General features: G+C 37.8%; 1 protein-coding gene across 12 annotated transcripts in view; it reads left to right on the top strand.

Moving 5' to 3' along the window:
- The window catches only part of PRRC2C (proline rich coiled-coil 2C), a 96,162-nt gene extending 79,404 nt beyond the window's left edge, over window positions 1-16,758 (top strand). For 5 of the 12 annotated variants that reach the window (XM_082615445.1, XM_082615446.1, XM_082615448.1 and 2 more), the window contains 10 exons: window positions 1,818-2,021; window positions 4,118-4,230; window positions 4,480-4,616; window positions 8,027-8,258; window positions 8,479-8,601; window positions 9,924-10,142; window positions 10,482-10,585; window positions 10,972-11,098; window positions 11,943-12,179; window positions 14,212-16,758. In XM_082615445.1, coding sequence (XP_082471571.1) covers window positions 1,818-2,021; window positions 4,118-4,230; window positions 4,480-4,616; window positions 8,027-8,258; window positions 8,479-8,601; window positions 9,924-10,142; window positions 10,482-10,585; window positions 10,972-11,098; window positions 11,943-12,179; window positions 14,212-14,469 — 1,754 coding nt within the window. In that variant the 3' untranslated portion in view covers window positions 14,470-16,758. Of the gene's footprint in view, window positions 1-1,817; window positions 2,022-4,117; window positions 4,231-4,479; window positions 4,617-8,026; window positions 8,259-8,478; window positions 8,602-9,923; window positions 10,143-10,481; window positions 10,586-10,971; window positions 11,099-11,942; window positions 12,180-13,708; window positions 13,762-14,211 lie in introns of all 12 variants that reach the window. The other 7 variants (XM_082615449.1, XM_082615447.1, XM_082615451.1 and 4 more) reach the window with 6 other exon arrangements.
- The last annotated feature ends 903 nt before the right edge of the window (window positions 16,759-17,661 follow it).

Here is a 17,661-nt window from a genome sequence, read left to right as displayed (position 1 = left end):
AGTTTTGTGTGATCTGTATCTAATTTGAAGGAGCTTTTGGCCCAAGTCTGTTGGTTTAACATATTTTCTGGGGAAGAGTTACGGGTAGAGAATTTCCAGTCTGTGTTATTTGAGTAAATGATACCCGTTAGTTTTGGGGGTTTGTTTTTGTTCTTGTTCTTTAAAGGAGAGTCCATCAGCATCCCAAGTTAGAAGGTGTTTTTCTTTCTTAAATGTTTCACTAGTGTGTAATCCTTTCATTGAACTATATCTCATATGGGGCTTTATCATTCTTAAAGAACCAGAGATGTCTCTGAAATATTTGACTCTAAGAAGGTATACCCTTTTACCGTATGTATAACCATGTTTCTTCTACTGAAAATAGAAATTCGTTTTAAGCTTTCCTAATACTCTCTAATGTTTCCAAAACAGTCAGAAACTCCTTTCCAATACATGTAAAATATATACAGCACAGAATTTACTTGCTTTGGCTAGTTCTCATTTAATGAATGCAGTAATGATTTTCAGTATTCTGGCTTTCTATGCAACTTTCAAGCACCAAAAGGACTGAGGTTGTACTATAGTTATTTTGTACAAATATCTGGAATCAGATATATGTATTAAGACAAGCCCAGATATTCAAATCAAAGAGAGTATTCCCACTGTACTTCTTCCCTCTTTAAACCGTTTCAGGCACTCCCCATCACCCATTTCCAAGGCATCTTCATTATGCTTAGCAGCTTGGGCCCCAGACTGCTTGGGTGGATAGGGGGTGAGGCTATAAAGGAACCAGGAGCAGAGTATGGTAGGAAGATTAGGAAATAAAGGGACTAGGGAGGTTCCTAGTTCTTTCTTTGGAACCCAACTACTTCCTTTCCTCTGGGTCTAGTTTCCCCACATTCCCCTCAACTAGGATAAATTTTTAACAAGGACCTTCTTGGCTAGTCACCCTACTGGTAGAGATTCAAGTGCAAAACAGAGGTACCTCAGTCTTGGTCCTCTCTTAGAACATCATTTGATATCTGAAAATAATAATAACTACTACATCACACTTTTGAATCAGATACATATATTGTCATTTGCTCTAGTATTATTCATAGTTTGTCTTGTTTTTAACGTATTACTAAATACCAGTTTTTGCTGGTATATATACAAGGAGAGAGAGGAATAGTCTTAAGTTTATATGACTTTTTAGGAGCAATTTACATTAAATTTTTATATTACATTAATAATTATTCTTAAGGCACTTTATCCTTCTGTGTTTTTATGTCTATGCCTGGCCTTTAATAGATGTTCAAATGTTTATTTATAAATAAATGAAGTTCTAAAGATTATCCTTAAGGTATTTTGCCAGAAAGAGGAAAAAAAATCTAACCTTAAGTTTATGTGACTAAAATTTAGGAGCAATTGTGATCTCTCAAGGCCCATTTATGTGCTAATATTTATGCCTCACCATAAATGAATGAAGCTCTTGGTTATCCTTTGTGATGATTAAAAAACTAAATAATAGTTTGAGGCTAAACTGTAACAATGTTGTAGGCTCTCAGCCTCCTTATTTTGTGAGTTTATTTTTAAATTTTCTCTTCATTTTAATTTTCTATTTATATTTCTCTAGATTTTATAGTCTTATTTGCATCTGATAAATGTGTCTTCCTTTTACAAGCCCCCTCATATCCACTTTTGGTCTGAGGTACCGTATATAAGCACCTAATAAGTACACAGTGGGCATAAATATTAATTTTCCAGTTTCTGGTTGGTGCTTGAGTTTACTGTGAACAACAGTGGTACTTTAAAATATGCTACATTTCACCCTTATTTTATCCCTCTCCCGAATGTAGGAGCTGGTACATATACTACCTCTTCTTTAAGTACAAAATCTACAACCACGTCAGACCCTCCTAATATTTGTAAAGTGAAACCCCAACAATTACAGACAAGCAGCCTGCCTTCTGCAAGTCATTTTTCGCAGTTAAGCTGTATGCCTTCCCTTATTGCCCAGCAGCAACAGAGTCCACAAGTCTATGTGTCTCAGTCTGCAGCAGGTAAGATGTTTGAATATAAGGAATTTAGAAAATGAAGACGTTTTAATGCTTTTTTTTTCTCTCTTCCCTTAACCTTTCAAGTTTAAATATTTTTTGATCTGCTTTGCAAATTTATTTCCTCATAGAATTGAATGCTCTCTCTCCTTGACAAGCATTCTGGGGTTCGTGGCAATTATTTCTTACACGTATGTTACAAATATAGTAGACATTAGTGTCCAGTACAGTCTATATCCATGGATTCCGAGTCTACGATTTAACCAACTGTGGATTGAAACTAATTTGAAAAAAATGTTCACAAAGTTCTAAAAAACAAAACTTGTATTTTCTGCCCACAGGTAACTATTTACGTAGCATTTACATTGTATTAGGTATTATAAGTAATCTAGAGATGATTTAAAGTATATGAGAGGGGACTTCCCTGGTGGCGCAGTGGTTAAGAATCTGCCTGCCAATGCAGGGGACATGGGTTTGAGCCCTGGTCCAGGAAGATCCCACATGCCGCGGAATAACTAAGCCCGTGTGCCACAACTACTGAGCCTGTGCTCTAGAGCCTGTGTGCCTAGAACCCGTGCTCCTCAACAAGAGAAGCCACTGCAATGAGAAGCCCACGCACCGCAATGAAGAGTAGCCCCTGCTCGCTGCAACTAGAGAAAGCCTGTGCGCAGCAACAGAGACCCAATGCAGCCAAAAATAAATAAACAAATTGGAAATAATTAAAAAATAAATAAAGTATATGAGAGGATGTGCTTAGGTTATATGCAAATGGTATACCCCATTTTACATTTGCAGGTTTTGGTATCTGGGGGGTGGTCCTAGAACCAACCCTCTACAGATAACCGGAGTTTGTTATCTGAAACCTGACAAATTGATGATAAAGTTCATGAGGAAGAATAAACCTGAGAACAACAAAGAAGAGAAAAAATTATTTATTGGCAGGGGGTAACTTGTCCTACTAAATGTCACAATGTTAATCTGAGTTAAATAGTAAATAAGCATTTGAAAAATATTCAAGCTCACTAATGATTTAAATTCAAAGTAAAAGGACAGTGAGGCTATTTTTTGTCTTTCCATGTGGGAAATATTAGGAAGATTGATAATACCCAGCATATTTAATACCCACTATAGATAAGGATCCACAGGTATTATTAATAGGCTTTTAAAAGTACATTGCTGGGCTTCCCTGGTGGCGCAGTGGTTGAGAGTCCGCCTGCCGATGCAGGGGACACAGGTTCGTGCCCCGGTCCGGGAAGATCCCACATGCCGCGGAGCGGCTGGGCCTGTGAGCCATGGCCGCTGAGCCTGCGCGTTCGGAGCCTGTGCTCCGCAATGGGAGAGGCCACAACAGTGAGAGGCCCGCATACCGCAAAAAAACAAAACAAAAGTACATTGCTAGTGAGCATATAAATTGGCAGAATTCTTTTAGAAAAGTATCTCAGAATATTTTATGTGTACATAGTCACTGTAGTAGCAGTTTCATAGTTGGGAATCTTATTGCACAGGTAAACCTACTTATTAATCAGAGATATATGTATCAGGGTGTTCATTCATTGCAGTATTGTTTATAATGATAATAAATTAAAAACGTGGGAAGTTCTCCCAAACATACTATTATATAGAAACAGCATAATACAAAGTAGCGAGTATAAACATAGAGAAGAAATCTGTTAAGAATCTATACCAAATTCTTTCAGTTATTAAATGTCAGTTCTTTTGAAATATTTTGCTAAATTCTAGTTGGTAGATTTAAAGTTGGAGTGGATTTGCTGGTAAAGAGGTAGGTTCATTTTCAATTTTAGTGGATTATGTAAAATTTTACTAGTTTATTCTCCAGTGGCGGCAGTGTATGAGAGTGTCTGTTTTCGTCTGCCTTCACAAGTTCTAGAGTTTCATTGTTTTAATTTTGCATCCACCTGTCTGAAAGAAGTTTTACATCTTTTTGCATTTGTTTCTTTTCACATTTCTAGTTCTTCCTTGGCTGTATTAATTTTCAGAGGGCTCGCTTTATTTGAAATCTGCTTTTTGGGTTTTCTGTTAATGTTTGGAAAATTCTGAAGTTTAGACGCTCATTGCTGCTTGTTTTTCCTGCCAATCTGTAGCTCAAATCCCAGCTTTCTATATGGACACAAGTCATTTATTCAATACCCAACATGCACGATTGGCTCCACCATCCTTGGCTCAGCAACAAGGCTTCCAACCAGGTCTCTCTCAGGTAAGTATCACAGGCTGCTTCCATTCTATATTTGTTTCTTTGCATTTTTGTGGTGTGATAGTATTTGGGGGCTCAATGTAGAACTAGTAATGGATTGAAAAGAAATTTTAGATGTTTACATTTGGTTTTGTTTTAAAAAGGAACTGATACATAGCATTAATCTTTTGTTTCGTATCTCAAATTTTTATTTTCCAGGTGTTGTCATTTGTGTATATGGTCTTCATATATTGTTTTTTCATTGCATTGCAGCCAACTTCAGTTCAGCAGATTCCAATCCCTATTTATGCACCACTGCAAGGGCAGCATCAAGCCCAGCTAAGTTTGGGTGCTGGACCTGCTGTTTCCCAGGCTCAGGAACTATTCAGTTCTTCACTTCAACCATATAGGTAAAAGCTTTAAAATTATGTATGTGGGGGCTTCCCTGGTGGCGCAGTGGTTGAGGGTCCGCCTGCCGTTGCGGGGGACACAGGTTCATGCCCCAGTCCGGGAGGATCCCACGTGCCACAGAGCAGCTGGGCCTGTGAGCCATGGCCACTGGTCCTGCGCGTCTGGAGCCTGTGCTCCGCAACGGGTGAGGCCACAGCAGTGAGGCGCCCGCGTACCGCAAAAAAAAAAAAAAAAAAAAAAGAATATTATGCTAAAGACATTTAATAGTTTTACAAAATATGCTCTAGAAGAGCTAAGCAACTATAAGGAAAAAGGTAGTGAAGTGCAATTAATTACTGCAATTTCTTTGGAAAAAAATAAATAAAATAAAATAATGTATGTGATGTTGGAAACAATGTAATTGCTGAGCCTTCTTGCCATATCCTTTCTACTCCCTCCTTCCCCTCCAAAACGCGATGACCCTCTTATAAACTACATTAAATAATTGTGTTGAGTATGTGTCATGAACTTCAGCCTCTGGTAATTTCTGTCAGTCTTTATTGAACAAAGTGAAGCGTCAAAGCGTCTTGAAGAAGAGGCTAACAGCAGTCCTATAACAATTAGAAATCACAGAAAATAGCTGCTAAAAGACCTGAAAGTTTGAGTGCCATCTCGCTGCTAACAACTCTAAATCCAGACCTGCTCTGTGTAAGAGCTGAGGCATGGCAGATGACATTACAGTATGTAAGGGGGCAGAGGCCAGGGTGAAATATAATAAAAGCGAGAGAGTAGAGTGTCAAACAAAGAATAGAAGTAGTGGTGATGAGTGGTGATGCTCTGTAGTGTAGAAGAAACCATTCTTTTGAAAGATTCACTACTGTAAGTTATCTTTGCAGTTTAAGCAAGTAATGAAAACTGATCTTTATTGAATTCTTTATAAGATAATTATTCAGCCCTTTACATACACTAACTTATTTAGTTTTCACAAAACCATATAAGGTAGATTAAGTCATCCCCATTTGACATTCAAAGGAGTTGTGGGGGGTTTTTTTGTTTTGTTTTTGGGTTCTTTGGTATTTTATCCTAATGTTACACTGCAAATAAGTGGCAGAGCCTGGATTTAACCCAGGTGTCTCTCATCTCCAACTTAATGAGAGTGGAAGGGTGGGGTAAGAGTTGAATGACAGCAGTGATCATGGCATAACTCAGTCATCATCATGGTATACCTGTCATTGATACTTATGGTAATGGCCCTAAACCATCAAAAAGAAAAATAAGGGACTTCCCTGGTGGTGCAGTGGATAGGACTCCACGCTCCCAATGCAGGGGTCTGGGTTCGATCCCTGGTCAGGGAGCTAGATCCCACATGCATGCTGCAACTAATCGAGTTCACATGACACAACTAAGGAGCCCGTGAGCCACAAATAAGGAGCCCGCCTTCGGCAACTAAGACCTGGTGCAACCAAATAAATATATAAGTAAATAAATATTTTAAAAAAAAAGAAAAAAAATCCTTTTAGGATATTTACTGTAAAGAAGTTTGCAAAACTAGGCATTTCCTTTTAGAAATTTGCTTTTTAAGTGGTTTAGGTAGAATTTCCGTACTTTATAGATTAAACTTGGCATCAATTGATACAGCTCATTTCTTTCATATCATGTTTTACTCCTAAAGAAGCTAGGCTCAGCTAATCAAACTTTCTCAAAGGAACAGAGTTGTTAGTAAACTTAATAAATGTGGCTCTCACTTTCGTTTTTTATTAAAGATTATTCAGTAGAATTTAGTACATCTGTATAATTACATAGTATGTTTTATTTTCTGGTATTACTCTGTCATACCAGAGTAATGGTGTGGTATGACAGTTTGGTTTGGTTATTCCAAGAAATTCTCTCTCACTACAAGTAAAATTATTTACCCCAACTGGAATTATAGGCAGTCTCTTTCATGTTATTAAATTTGAGGTTATCTTGAAATTTGTGGTAAAAATTAAAATTTTAAAACTTCAGTAGATTTAGAAATAGCAAATAATTTCAAAACTAATCTACTTTTAATTGGTACTGGCTGTTTGAAACATTGTTGAAAAGTTTGCAACTTTTCAGCTGTTAAAAAGAGTTTAGTAATTAATTAGTCATGTCTTCCGTAGCCATGGGAGATGGATTAGCAATGCAATTCTGTATTTGTAACCCCCATTTTAACAATTGCCTTGGAAGATGTACTTTTTAAGACCAGACCTGTTCAATAGAAATATAAGCTGTATATGTAATTGTGGCAAATGGCTACTTGGAAGGCACCAGTTTCAACTTTGAAAGTAGTTGTTTGTATCCCTACCGCATCATTCTGCTGTTTCTTGTTCTGAACCTAACTAGCATAGTGTTTACTAACAGGGAATCCTTGAATTAATTTCTGCCAGGACCGGGGTAGTTTTAACAGTATGCTTATGTTTTACATTTTATATTTGAAACATATTATAAGTGGACATTGTAAAGATTACTTGTGACCCTAGACTAGTGCTCCTGCTTAATGGGTTTTGTTCCTGTCACGTGTAAAGATTGGACACCTCCATCCCAGAAATAATAGGGCAGTCTGAGGTTAGATTTCAGCATTGTATTTTTTTTTAAAACCTTTCAAATGTGCAGTACAGTATTATTACCTATAGTCACCATGCTGTACATTACTTCCCCATGACTTATTTTATAATGGGAGGTTTATACCCTTTGACCATAATACTGTGTTGCATATCTGAACATTGCTAAGACAATAGATCTTAAAAAGTTCTCATCACAAGGAAAAAGAAAATGTGTAACTGTGTGGTGACAGATGTTAACTAGACTCATTGTGGTGATCATTTTGCATATATACAAATACCAAATCATTATATTGTACACCCGAAACTAGTGTAATGTTATAAGTCCCTTATACCTCAGTTAACAAAACAAAATTTTGTGGGTCATCCTGTTGCTAACTACTACTCTGCTTCATTCCATAGAGGTCTCGAGACCTCTTAGAGGAACAATATATATACATGTGTATGTATGTATGTAAACACACACACACATGTGGAAGTAATGAAATACCGATAACGGAAGTCAGAGCTGTTGGTGCTATAAATGTGAATGGAACGTCAATACCAAAGAGAAAAACAGCAGATTTGCTTCTGAGCTGGCTAATGAACACATGAAAAGAGAATTATTCTCATTGTTACAGAGAAGGAAATCTTACCATTTCCTCAGGAAGAGCAAGCCTTTTCCCAGAACTTTTACATGGGGAGCTTTGCTGTATACAGGGCTCTAAATCTTGAAACAAGTGCTTTAGACACACTCTGCCTCTTTAGTTGTGCTGATTAGAGTATTTGGTCATTTGAGATACTCATTCTTAAGATTCCAGATAGAATTAACTTCTAACACAAGCCTTTTCTCTTTAATACTTCTGTAGATCTCAGCCAGCCTTCATGCAAAGCAGTCTATCCCAGCCATCAGTGGTACTTTCTGGTACTGCCATCCACAACTTCCCAGCTGTCCAACACCAGGAACTTGCCAAGGCACAGTCGGGTCTTGCGTTTCAGCAAACTTCAAATACTCAGCCTATTCCTATACTGTATGAACATCAGCTGGGCCAGGCATCAGGACTAGGGGGTTCCCAACTGATTGATACACATCTTCTCCAGGTAAGGCAGGAGCTAGAATCATGGTCTGTCTTTGTATTCCTATGCAGCAAATTATTTAAGAAAACAGTTTTGAAAGAAAAAATGTTAAATGACACAGTGGAAAAAACAAGATCTTCCTTTCTATCTAATGCTAAAATTCTTAGAGATTACTTTGACGTCATGATCTTGATATCTGAATTGAAAAATATTTCAATCTTACTTCTTACAAAATATTTTCTAGGCTAGAGCGAATCTTACCCAGGCTTCAAATCTTTATTCTGGACAAGTACAACAGCCTGGTCAGACAAATTTTTATAACACTGCCCAGTCACCAAGTGCTCTCCAGCAGGTAAACTATGGCATGGTAAATTTCCTCAGTTTTCCTTACCATTATTGTTGCTGCTGCTTTGCTGTTGCTGTTGTTATTGTTGGGGGATTTAAATAGAACTAAGATGGGGAGGTGGTGCAGTGGTTTCAGACTTCTCTCTGAGGTGTCTCGGAATTCCATGGGGTCCACTAGTAGTGGGACATGTTTCAGTCCTATACCACCCCTCTTCTCACCCCCACTTCAATCCATTATGCTTTTTACCTCTTTTTAAAATGGATTTCTGTGTGATCATTTATTTTAACAAAAGATTCCACAAATGTAAAAGTTTGAAAACCATTGTCCAGGATATGCAGTTACATGTAAGTGGGATAAATGCTTTACCCATTCGTGCTAGAGGAGAAGGAAGACCCTGAAGACCACCACACCGGTTAATATAATACATAGGACTGTGTGGCAGAGTTATGACAGAGTAAAAATGACAAACACATTTCTTAAGTATATGAATGTAATAATAATTTTCAGTGAAAAATGTATATTTTTATGAAACTATCTCTTCTGGCAATGTCATTAATCAGCTTACTCTTTGAAAGTTGGTGGAGGGCTGGAGGAGAGAGGCAAGTCATTAGTCATTTTCTCATAACTTTTTGGTAGGTATTTTAGGGGGTGAGAATTCAAAAAATATCACCATATTGACGTTCAAGTTAAATATTATTTGTATGAGAACTGAAACACTGTTGTTTTTTTTTTTTTTTTTCTTTTTGCGGTACGTGGGCCTCTCACTGTTGTGGCCTCTCCCGTTGCGGAGCACAGGCTCCGGATGCGCAGGCCCAGCGGCCATGGCTCACGGGCCCAGCCGCTCCGCGGCATATGGGATCCTCCCAGACCGGGGCACGAACCCGTATCCCCTGCATCGGCAGGCGGACTCTCAACCACTGCGCCACCAGGGAGGCCCGAAACACTGTTTTTTTGTCAGAGCTCATTTAGACCACACCTGAAAACAGTATAAAAATGTCTATTATAAAAATGAAAGTTGTAACTGCTTTCTTAAATTGTATATTCATAATTTTATTGTATTTTGTGGTTATTAGGCATGTACTATGGGTTAATTCAAAGATAGTCATAATTATTTTATATGTATAGTTTCTCTACTGCTAATCTGTTTTATTGTTGCACATTTAATAAAAGAATGGAGATAGTCACTAAACAAAATATTTATATGTGAAATATAGTAATAGATTGAAGTATTCTGTTTAAAACCTTACTCAAAAGTATTTGAAGAGTCATGTATAATATATAGTAAAAGGGATATACAACAGGTCTAAGCAAATTGTTACAGTTTCTGTTTGCTTATTTTCTAGGTTACAGTACCTTTACCAGCCTCCCAGCTTTCCTTGCCTAATTTTGGATCCACTGGGCAGCCTTTAATTGCTTTGCCTCAGACTCTTCAGCCCCCATTACAGCATACCACCCCACAAGCACAGGCCCAGAGCATGAGTCGTCCTGCACAAGTAAGCCAGCCTTTCAGGGGCTTAATCCCTGCTGGAACACAGCATAGCATGATCGCAACCACAGGAAAAGTAAGTGAAGAGAAATTTACGCAGTTTCTTTGAGGATTTAAGGCCATGAGTTTAGATATATGCATCTGTGTAGTCTATAATAATAAAATGCATCCGTTTTTACCACCCTCCAAGAAATGTCAAACTCAGTATACTTATTTTTTATCTACTCTCTGTTAATGTGTTTGGTCCCCTCTGGTTTTTACCTAATAACAAAGAATTCATAAATTTTGTGGAGGAATTTTGTACTAAGGTTCTTTGCACTTTGCCAGATGAAGTTATCATATATAGAATACTAAACACAGCACTTCAGTTTATGGAATTGCAGAAATGTTAAGTTTACTTTATGCTCTTTCTCAGATGTCTGAAATGGAACTAAAAGCCTTTGGAAGTGGCATTGATATAAAACCAGGCACACCTCCAATCAGCGGTAGAAGCACCACACCAACGTCTAGTCCTTTCCGGTAAAATGGGCCTTTAAATTTGCTTATAGAATATCCGAATAACTGAGCACCATTTGTTTGTTAGATACTTAATGCCACTTTTCCTATAGTAAGTATAAGACATTCTGAAGTTTTACCAAAATATTAAGCTATTAAATTATTAAGAATGTATTTGCTGTACTCTATTTTAAGAAAAAAAAATTTAACCCAGGGAAAATCTAGCTAGTGTGCTTTCTCACATCTGCACCTCCAGTGTCTCCTCATTACCACCATAATGTTTGGTAACTCACCTTGGTAAATTTTCAGCTACCAAGTATGATGAATCTACCAAGAGCAATGTCTCTAAAAATCTAACAGCATCATTTATGTGGCATTACCGTACTGACCAGTGATGGCTTCTTTCCAAGGGCTACTTCCACAAGTCCGAACAGCCAGTCCAGCAAAATGAACAGCATTGTCTATCAGAAGCAGTTCCAGTCAGCCCCTGCCACTGTGAGAATGACACAACCTTTTCCTACACAGTTTGCACCCCAGGTGGGCAGATATAAGTGAGAAATGAGTATTATTTACTTGCAAGTGATTGCTAATCTGGCTAATTCTCTGATTTTATAATCTTGCCGTATTATAACCAGTTTAGAAACAGTTTTTAGTAAATTTATGACATTCAAATATATTCTCTACAATTTTTAGCTAGACACAAGTAACCATATAGTTCTAAAGCAGACAATTGAAATATAGTCAAAAGATTCCCCACACAGCTCTGATCATTTATTTCAGTCCTGATCCTTTTATCTTTTTGAAGATGACTTTTCAGAGAAGGGTCCCAGTGCTTAACGTTTTCTAGTTTTAAAGTTGCGTGGAGGGGGGTGGTTTTTGTTTTTTTAAGATAACTATATGTAGTTGAGCTGGAAATTCAAAAAGGTGTTCTAATGTATGTGTAAAAATGTTGGCTTCCCTTTGCTAATCATATGGAAGGACTAACTAAAGTTAATAAGCACTCTCATATATTTGTTGAATTAGTATTATTTTCATTTATCTTCAGATTATATTTGGTATAGGTATGTGCCTTTTCTGCAGTTATATCTTTTTTTAAATATATCCTAATTAATAGCCTTTCTGTCTCCCCTTCAGAATTTGTAGCTGAAATGCTAGAACCAGCTGAAGTGCCATAGCATGCTTTGCCTAATTTTTCTGTTAGATTCTCCAAGCATGGCCCATTTGTTCTTGGTCCTTGTAATAGAATGGCACAAACCCATACACTTCCTTTCACTGACAGAATGGGCACAGATTTACTCTGGGATAAGCCAACCTGGTCTAGTTGGCAATTTTTTTCTTTTTTTAACAGTTCAATGTTGTATGTTTTGTTTTTTTCACTCAGATTCTCTCTCAGCCTAACCTGGTCCCTCCATTGGTAAGAGCCCCACATACTAACACCTTCCCAGCGCCTGTTCAGAGGCCACCAATGGCACTGGCCAGTCAGATGCCTCCTCCGCTGACCACAGGCCTCATGAGCCATGCTCGTTTGCCACATGTAGCCAGGGGTCCTTGTGGATCACTATCTGGAGTCAGAGGTAATCAGGCCCAGGCTGCGTTGAAGGCTGAACAAGACATGAAGGTTAGTACAGTGTTAACAGCCAACAGAGCAAGAATCTGTCTCTGAACCATGTCTTAAGATGCCTCTGGACCCATAACTGCATATCCAGGCATTCATTGTCTTAGCAGACTTTTAACCAAACTAACTACTTTTATTCATCCTACCCCGCCCCCCTTTTTTAATTTCTTTTTTTTCTCCCTACCCCCCCACACTTTTTTCTTTCTTTTTTTTTTTAATGTTTTTGTTGTTTTTTGTTTTTTGCAGCTATAGTCAGCAAACAAGTTAACATTTTAAACTCTGTGGCCAAATGAATTGCTTACAAAATAAATATTTGAGGGAGATCTAAGTTTAGCTGCTACAATTTTTGGAAGAGCAAATAAGTAATATGAATTATTATAGGCTTCCCCATTTTCTTTTTTTTCTTTTCTCCCTTTCCACCCCACCCCCTTCCCCCCATCCCAAGATATAAATCATGGTTATGTGAAAACTCTGGAATGGGTGAGGCATGTTACCTATCTTGATTTTTCTTCCTTCATGAGTCATCCAAGTACAGTTTTCTTCTCAAACTGGTTTCATACCCGTTTTTTTGCCTGCCACCTGAGGCAGCCATATTCCACAACAGATTGTGTAGTTGTAGATGAAGAACTCAAAAAGCACTTTGGGATCCTTCGTGATAAAAGGCGCTGATAAACTTGAGGTTTGCTAATGCAGAAGGGTGTCTTTAGGAGTCTGTGTGGGGACAGTTTTTATAGCATAAACCTTACCTGTCTGCCTGTACAGCTAGCTGAATCAGTTTATTTCTGTTTCTAGACTTAACTTCAGAGGTCTTAATAATTTTGCCATTTTTGTCACTTTATATATCAGGTCAGACGAAAACAAAGAAAAGCTTACTGCTTTCAAATGGGAAATGTCCATAGTAAACGCTTTACTCTGAATTAGAAACATGTTTTTGACAATCCCGTTAGAAAATTCGGTTGACTGAGTAAAGTTTCTTTCTGGGTGGATATCCCTTGTTTCTAATCCTGAGTAATCAAATTTGAAGACTTCCCTGCAGTGAAATGCTTATTAAATGTTATCCACTTTTAAATAGGCTATGTGCCTAGGATTTCCATCCATTCATAACTATTAAAAATACTAGTATGTGTAGAAATCTTTGGAAACCATTTGGCCTTGGTTTCCAGTTCTCTTGCCTTCTTGGCACTTGATTTTCATACATCCCCATGTTGGAAATGACATTAGAGCTTAATAATGAATGGGCCGGGGAAGGATACAGATTTCATGAAAATTGCTTCAGATCTTTGAATATAGTACAGGTTACCTATAGAACATGAAGGGCTTTTGTTATATGCAAGAGGTGTAGAAACTTTAGTTTTAATTGTGTATGTTATACAGTGGTATAATTTACAGATTGACGTAAGTATATTCTGTGGGGGCACAGAGTCAATAAAACTAGGAAATTATTTTACCAGCTCAGAATATGGTAGGAGCTATCAGAACTTAGTGATCAAGTGAAGTTGTAGTTACTAATTTCTGATGCTCTTCCCCTGCAGAAGAGAGCTGTGGGAAGAGGACTCAGCCACAAGACATTTGGTCCTAGGTGTTGGTAATGCCACAATATAAGTGCTTCCTTTTCATTTTATTATAGACCACATATTGATAACTAGAAGTTTTAAGTATTACATATATGTTTTCAAATTTGCAAGCAGGCTCCCTAAATAAAATTTCATATCAATAAGCTTTGTTCCAGAAAAGATACAAGCCAACAACAATTTCTATTTTATTATTTTATAAAAGGGAAAACTTTGAAAAGATGGTGGGAGGTGGTCCTGTTCTTTTTATATTTTTTTATTATTATTTTTTTAAATCACATGGAATGTTTTCAAAAATAGGAAGAAATCTATCCATTAAAAGCCAAAAGATCAGTGAGGTACTTTGGGGCCAAACCAACATGGGGAAAACTGATTTGTGATTGGTAAAAGAATTTGAACTGAGCTTGATTGACAAGCTTTGGTAATACTGTAGCATTTTCAGTTGTTGTTTCTCATTTTTTAAGGCAAAGCAGAGAGCAGAGGTTCTTCAGTCCACGCAGCGGTTCTTCTCTGAACAGCAACAGAACAAACAGATAGGAGGCAAAGCCCAGAAAGTGGACAGTGATTCAAGTAAACCTCCTGAAACACTGACCGACCCTCCTGGTGTCTGTCAGGAAAAAGTAGAAGAAAAGCCACCCCCTGCACCCACCATAGCCACCAAACCTGTTAGAACTGGACCAATCAAACCTCAGGCAATCAAAACCGAAGAAACAAAATCCTAAAGGCTGTGGGCTATTGCACGGGGTTGGGGGAAGGGAGAGGGGAAAGAGGGAGGATGAAGTCAGATAATGCCAGCAGCCAAAGGGGTAAAATGGTCTCTGACATTATCCTGTCCAGAGCTTGGAGGTGCACAAGGGACATAGGAGCAATTTACACTGACACACAGCTGCTGCACCAGTAAAAATGAGGCTTTGCCAGCTTGCACCTACTATATAACACGCACTCTGTTGATGGCCATACATCTTCAGTCAAATTTATATACGAATACGTGCACACATTCCTTGAGTGCACGTAATTTAGAACTAAAATCCTTACGGTTAGATGAAACACCAGAAACGTGAGGGCAGTAACATCACAGAGGAATAGCTCAGCCTGGACAATGCGATGATCCCAGCTAAGACATCAGATGTGGTTTCTTTGCTCCGTTATGTTCTTTGGATATGGTTATAGCATTTATAGGCTTGGTGGTGAAGAACGGAAGATAACTGGTGCTGGATAGAGGAGCCTTATTTTTTATTATGGCAGCTTGCTATTTTTGTAACGTGGTGATTGAGTTGAACACAATCAAAATACAGTAACTGATCTCCCCTTCTTCCTGAATGAGTGAGCAGATGATGAAATACTGACGTCAGCATCCTTGAACATATCCAGGTGGGCAGTGTTTCGCTACTGCTTCTGTTTGAAAAGATGCTGTGTTTTGGTTGTGGCCCAAAGGTTTGATGTGCTACTTGGCGTCTTCTTTCTTCCATGGAACTCTTACCGTTCAGACACAACAGAGTTGGTCAAATACTAGTTAGGTTGAATCTTGCTTGCCTCTACTCAGTCATTTGTATGAATCCAGTAGGTTTTTTTTATTTTTTAAACGGTTTTTAGCTGATGTTCATGAAGATCAGTGAGTACCTAGAACTGTGCCACTAAAGAAAGGAAATCCTATCTAAGAAGGTGCATTTCTGTACCAGAGCTGTGTTATAACCATCCTTTGGGCCCTCTGCTGGAAAAGTAGAATCAAGTCTCAAATAATGCCTTTTTCATTATATCCTCTAGTATTATAGATGTAGGACAGTACTGTATCATACCTCTGTGAATGTAAAATATCTTGTACCTGCTTTATGATATGTAGTAGTGACCGTGCTTTATCAGACCTGTTTTTAATGACGTTATTCTAGAATGTTTTCTTTCCAGATGATAATTGAGAAGCTAATAAAAAAAAAATGGTGCCAGGTACCACAACAGTAACAGAATTTGCTGTTTTCTGAGGTTTTGTTTTTTACTTTTTTTTTTTTTAATGGAGTGCGCTGGATGTCTCTATAATTTTGTTCAGATGACTGCAGAATCTGGAAAAGCTGTTGCTGCTATTGATGCATAACATACTGCTATTGGTCTTTTTATATAAGTAAATAAATCTATATATATATATACATATATATATAATTTGAATTTTTGGAAACTTTAGCTGTGCTGTCAACTTTGGAGAAGTATCCCAGTTGTACCGTGTTGGGTTGGCATTGTACAGAAATCAACAGCCATATTGGTCTAGAAACGTTAAACATAAATTTTTCCATTTGTACAGGGGTAACGCACTGTATTAAATATGTAAGGTCTTATCTACATGGGTTTGATTACAGAAACTAATAAAGTATTCTCTAAATAATGAGTCTTGGAGCTTCTTATCCATTCCTAAAATCTGAAGCAAGAAGGCTTGTCACATACCAAAAAGAGTGATCAAGACTACATTATGCTCTAGGAAAAAAATTATCATCCCAAAACTTGATTTCGGACTTTCAAAAACTATAAAGCTTATTCAGTCAAAGTAAAGATTGTTTTAGAGGATAATGTTTATGGCTCCTGTTCTCAAGGTAGCCATACTCCTGTTGGAAGCAGTCTGTCAAGGAGGAGGAGAAGAGAAGTCTTTCTTGATGATGCAAAGTGCTGAATGTAGAAAATAGAATCACCATTCTTATGGCTGGAAATGGAAGGACCCAAAATAGATCTCAGTACTTATATTTGTATTTTTCTTTTTTTTTGCTAGCACATTCATAGCCATTATCACCCACACAAGCAGACAGTAAGGGAGTTTGTTTTATCATTTACTCAATTTATGAAGTGACGTACTGAGGGATTTCAACTGCCTAAAATCCTGTATCCAGAATGCGTGGCTTCCAGACCCAGCTTTAGGAAAACTAGTAGATTCAGTTACTAATAAAACCTGTGTGCCTTCTTTACTCATAGATGCTGTGATTCTTAAACATTTAAAATATGCAAGTACTAATAAACCCTACCTTGATGTCCAAGCTTTCCAGTCTCAGGTTTTTCTCTAAATGTGCTCTAATTTGGTATGATGGAGAAGGCTGGGAACACAAGCCTCTACCAAAATGCTGTAGTCACTACTTCACATATGTGCCTTCTCACTCACTTCCATTACCACTCTTTCATATTCTCATCCTTAAGTTCAGTCCTCCTAAATTTTAGGACTTTTAGGACTTACAGAGTGACCAACCAGCTGTATAGTTTGCACCGTCTTCACTTACAAGCCACCAAGTATGTGCTGTTCAGTTGGTTGTGTTAATTTGAAACCATTAATACCTTAGGCCCTTTATTGGCTAGGATCTACAGTGGAAAAAATGACAACGAAAGTATAGCCAATGAAAGATTTGTATAAGTGCTTCTCCGCAGCTTGGTCATATAAATCTTATCTCTGGCTTCTCCAACATAGAACACAATAACCCAGAAGACATTGCAGTTAGTGGTTGACAGTAGACTTGGTCACATAACCTTCTGCCCCTTCAGCCCTTCTGGTAAGGGGGAAGGGGCATGGTTTTGTCCTTAGTTAATACCAGTTGTGCTCTATGATAGAAGAATGGTCGGGGGCTGTGTTGGGGAGTGAGGTGAGTATAGTCTGAAAAGGCATTTAATTTACTTGCTTTCACAGTATAAATTACAGAAAGCAAATCTCCAACATACTCTTGGTTGGGGGCAAGATGTAGACGGTAGGATCAGAGTATATCATAGGTTTAAAAAAGTTGAGAGTAGATGGTCAGAACCTAAATGTATGAGGTATGTCTTTTCTAACAGGTCATCGGTGATTTTTTTTTAAGGCAAATAATCCATTTTATTTTTAAATATTATTTATTTTTTGGCTGCGTCTGGTCTCTTAGTTGCAGCACGTGGGCTTCTCTCTAGTTGTGGCACGTGGG

Source organism: Mesoplodon mirus (genome assembly GCF_964341445.2).
Source record: "Mesoplodon mirus genome assembly, chromosome: 3".
NCBI lineage: Eukaryota > Metazoa > Chordata > Mammalia > Artiodactyla > Ziphiidae > Mesoplodon > Mesoplodon mirus.
Note: the sequence above shows the minus strand (reverse complement) of the source record. Positions and strands in the feature narration are given on the sequence as shown.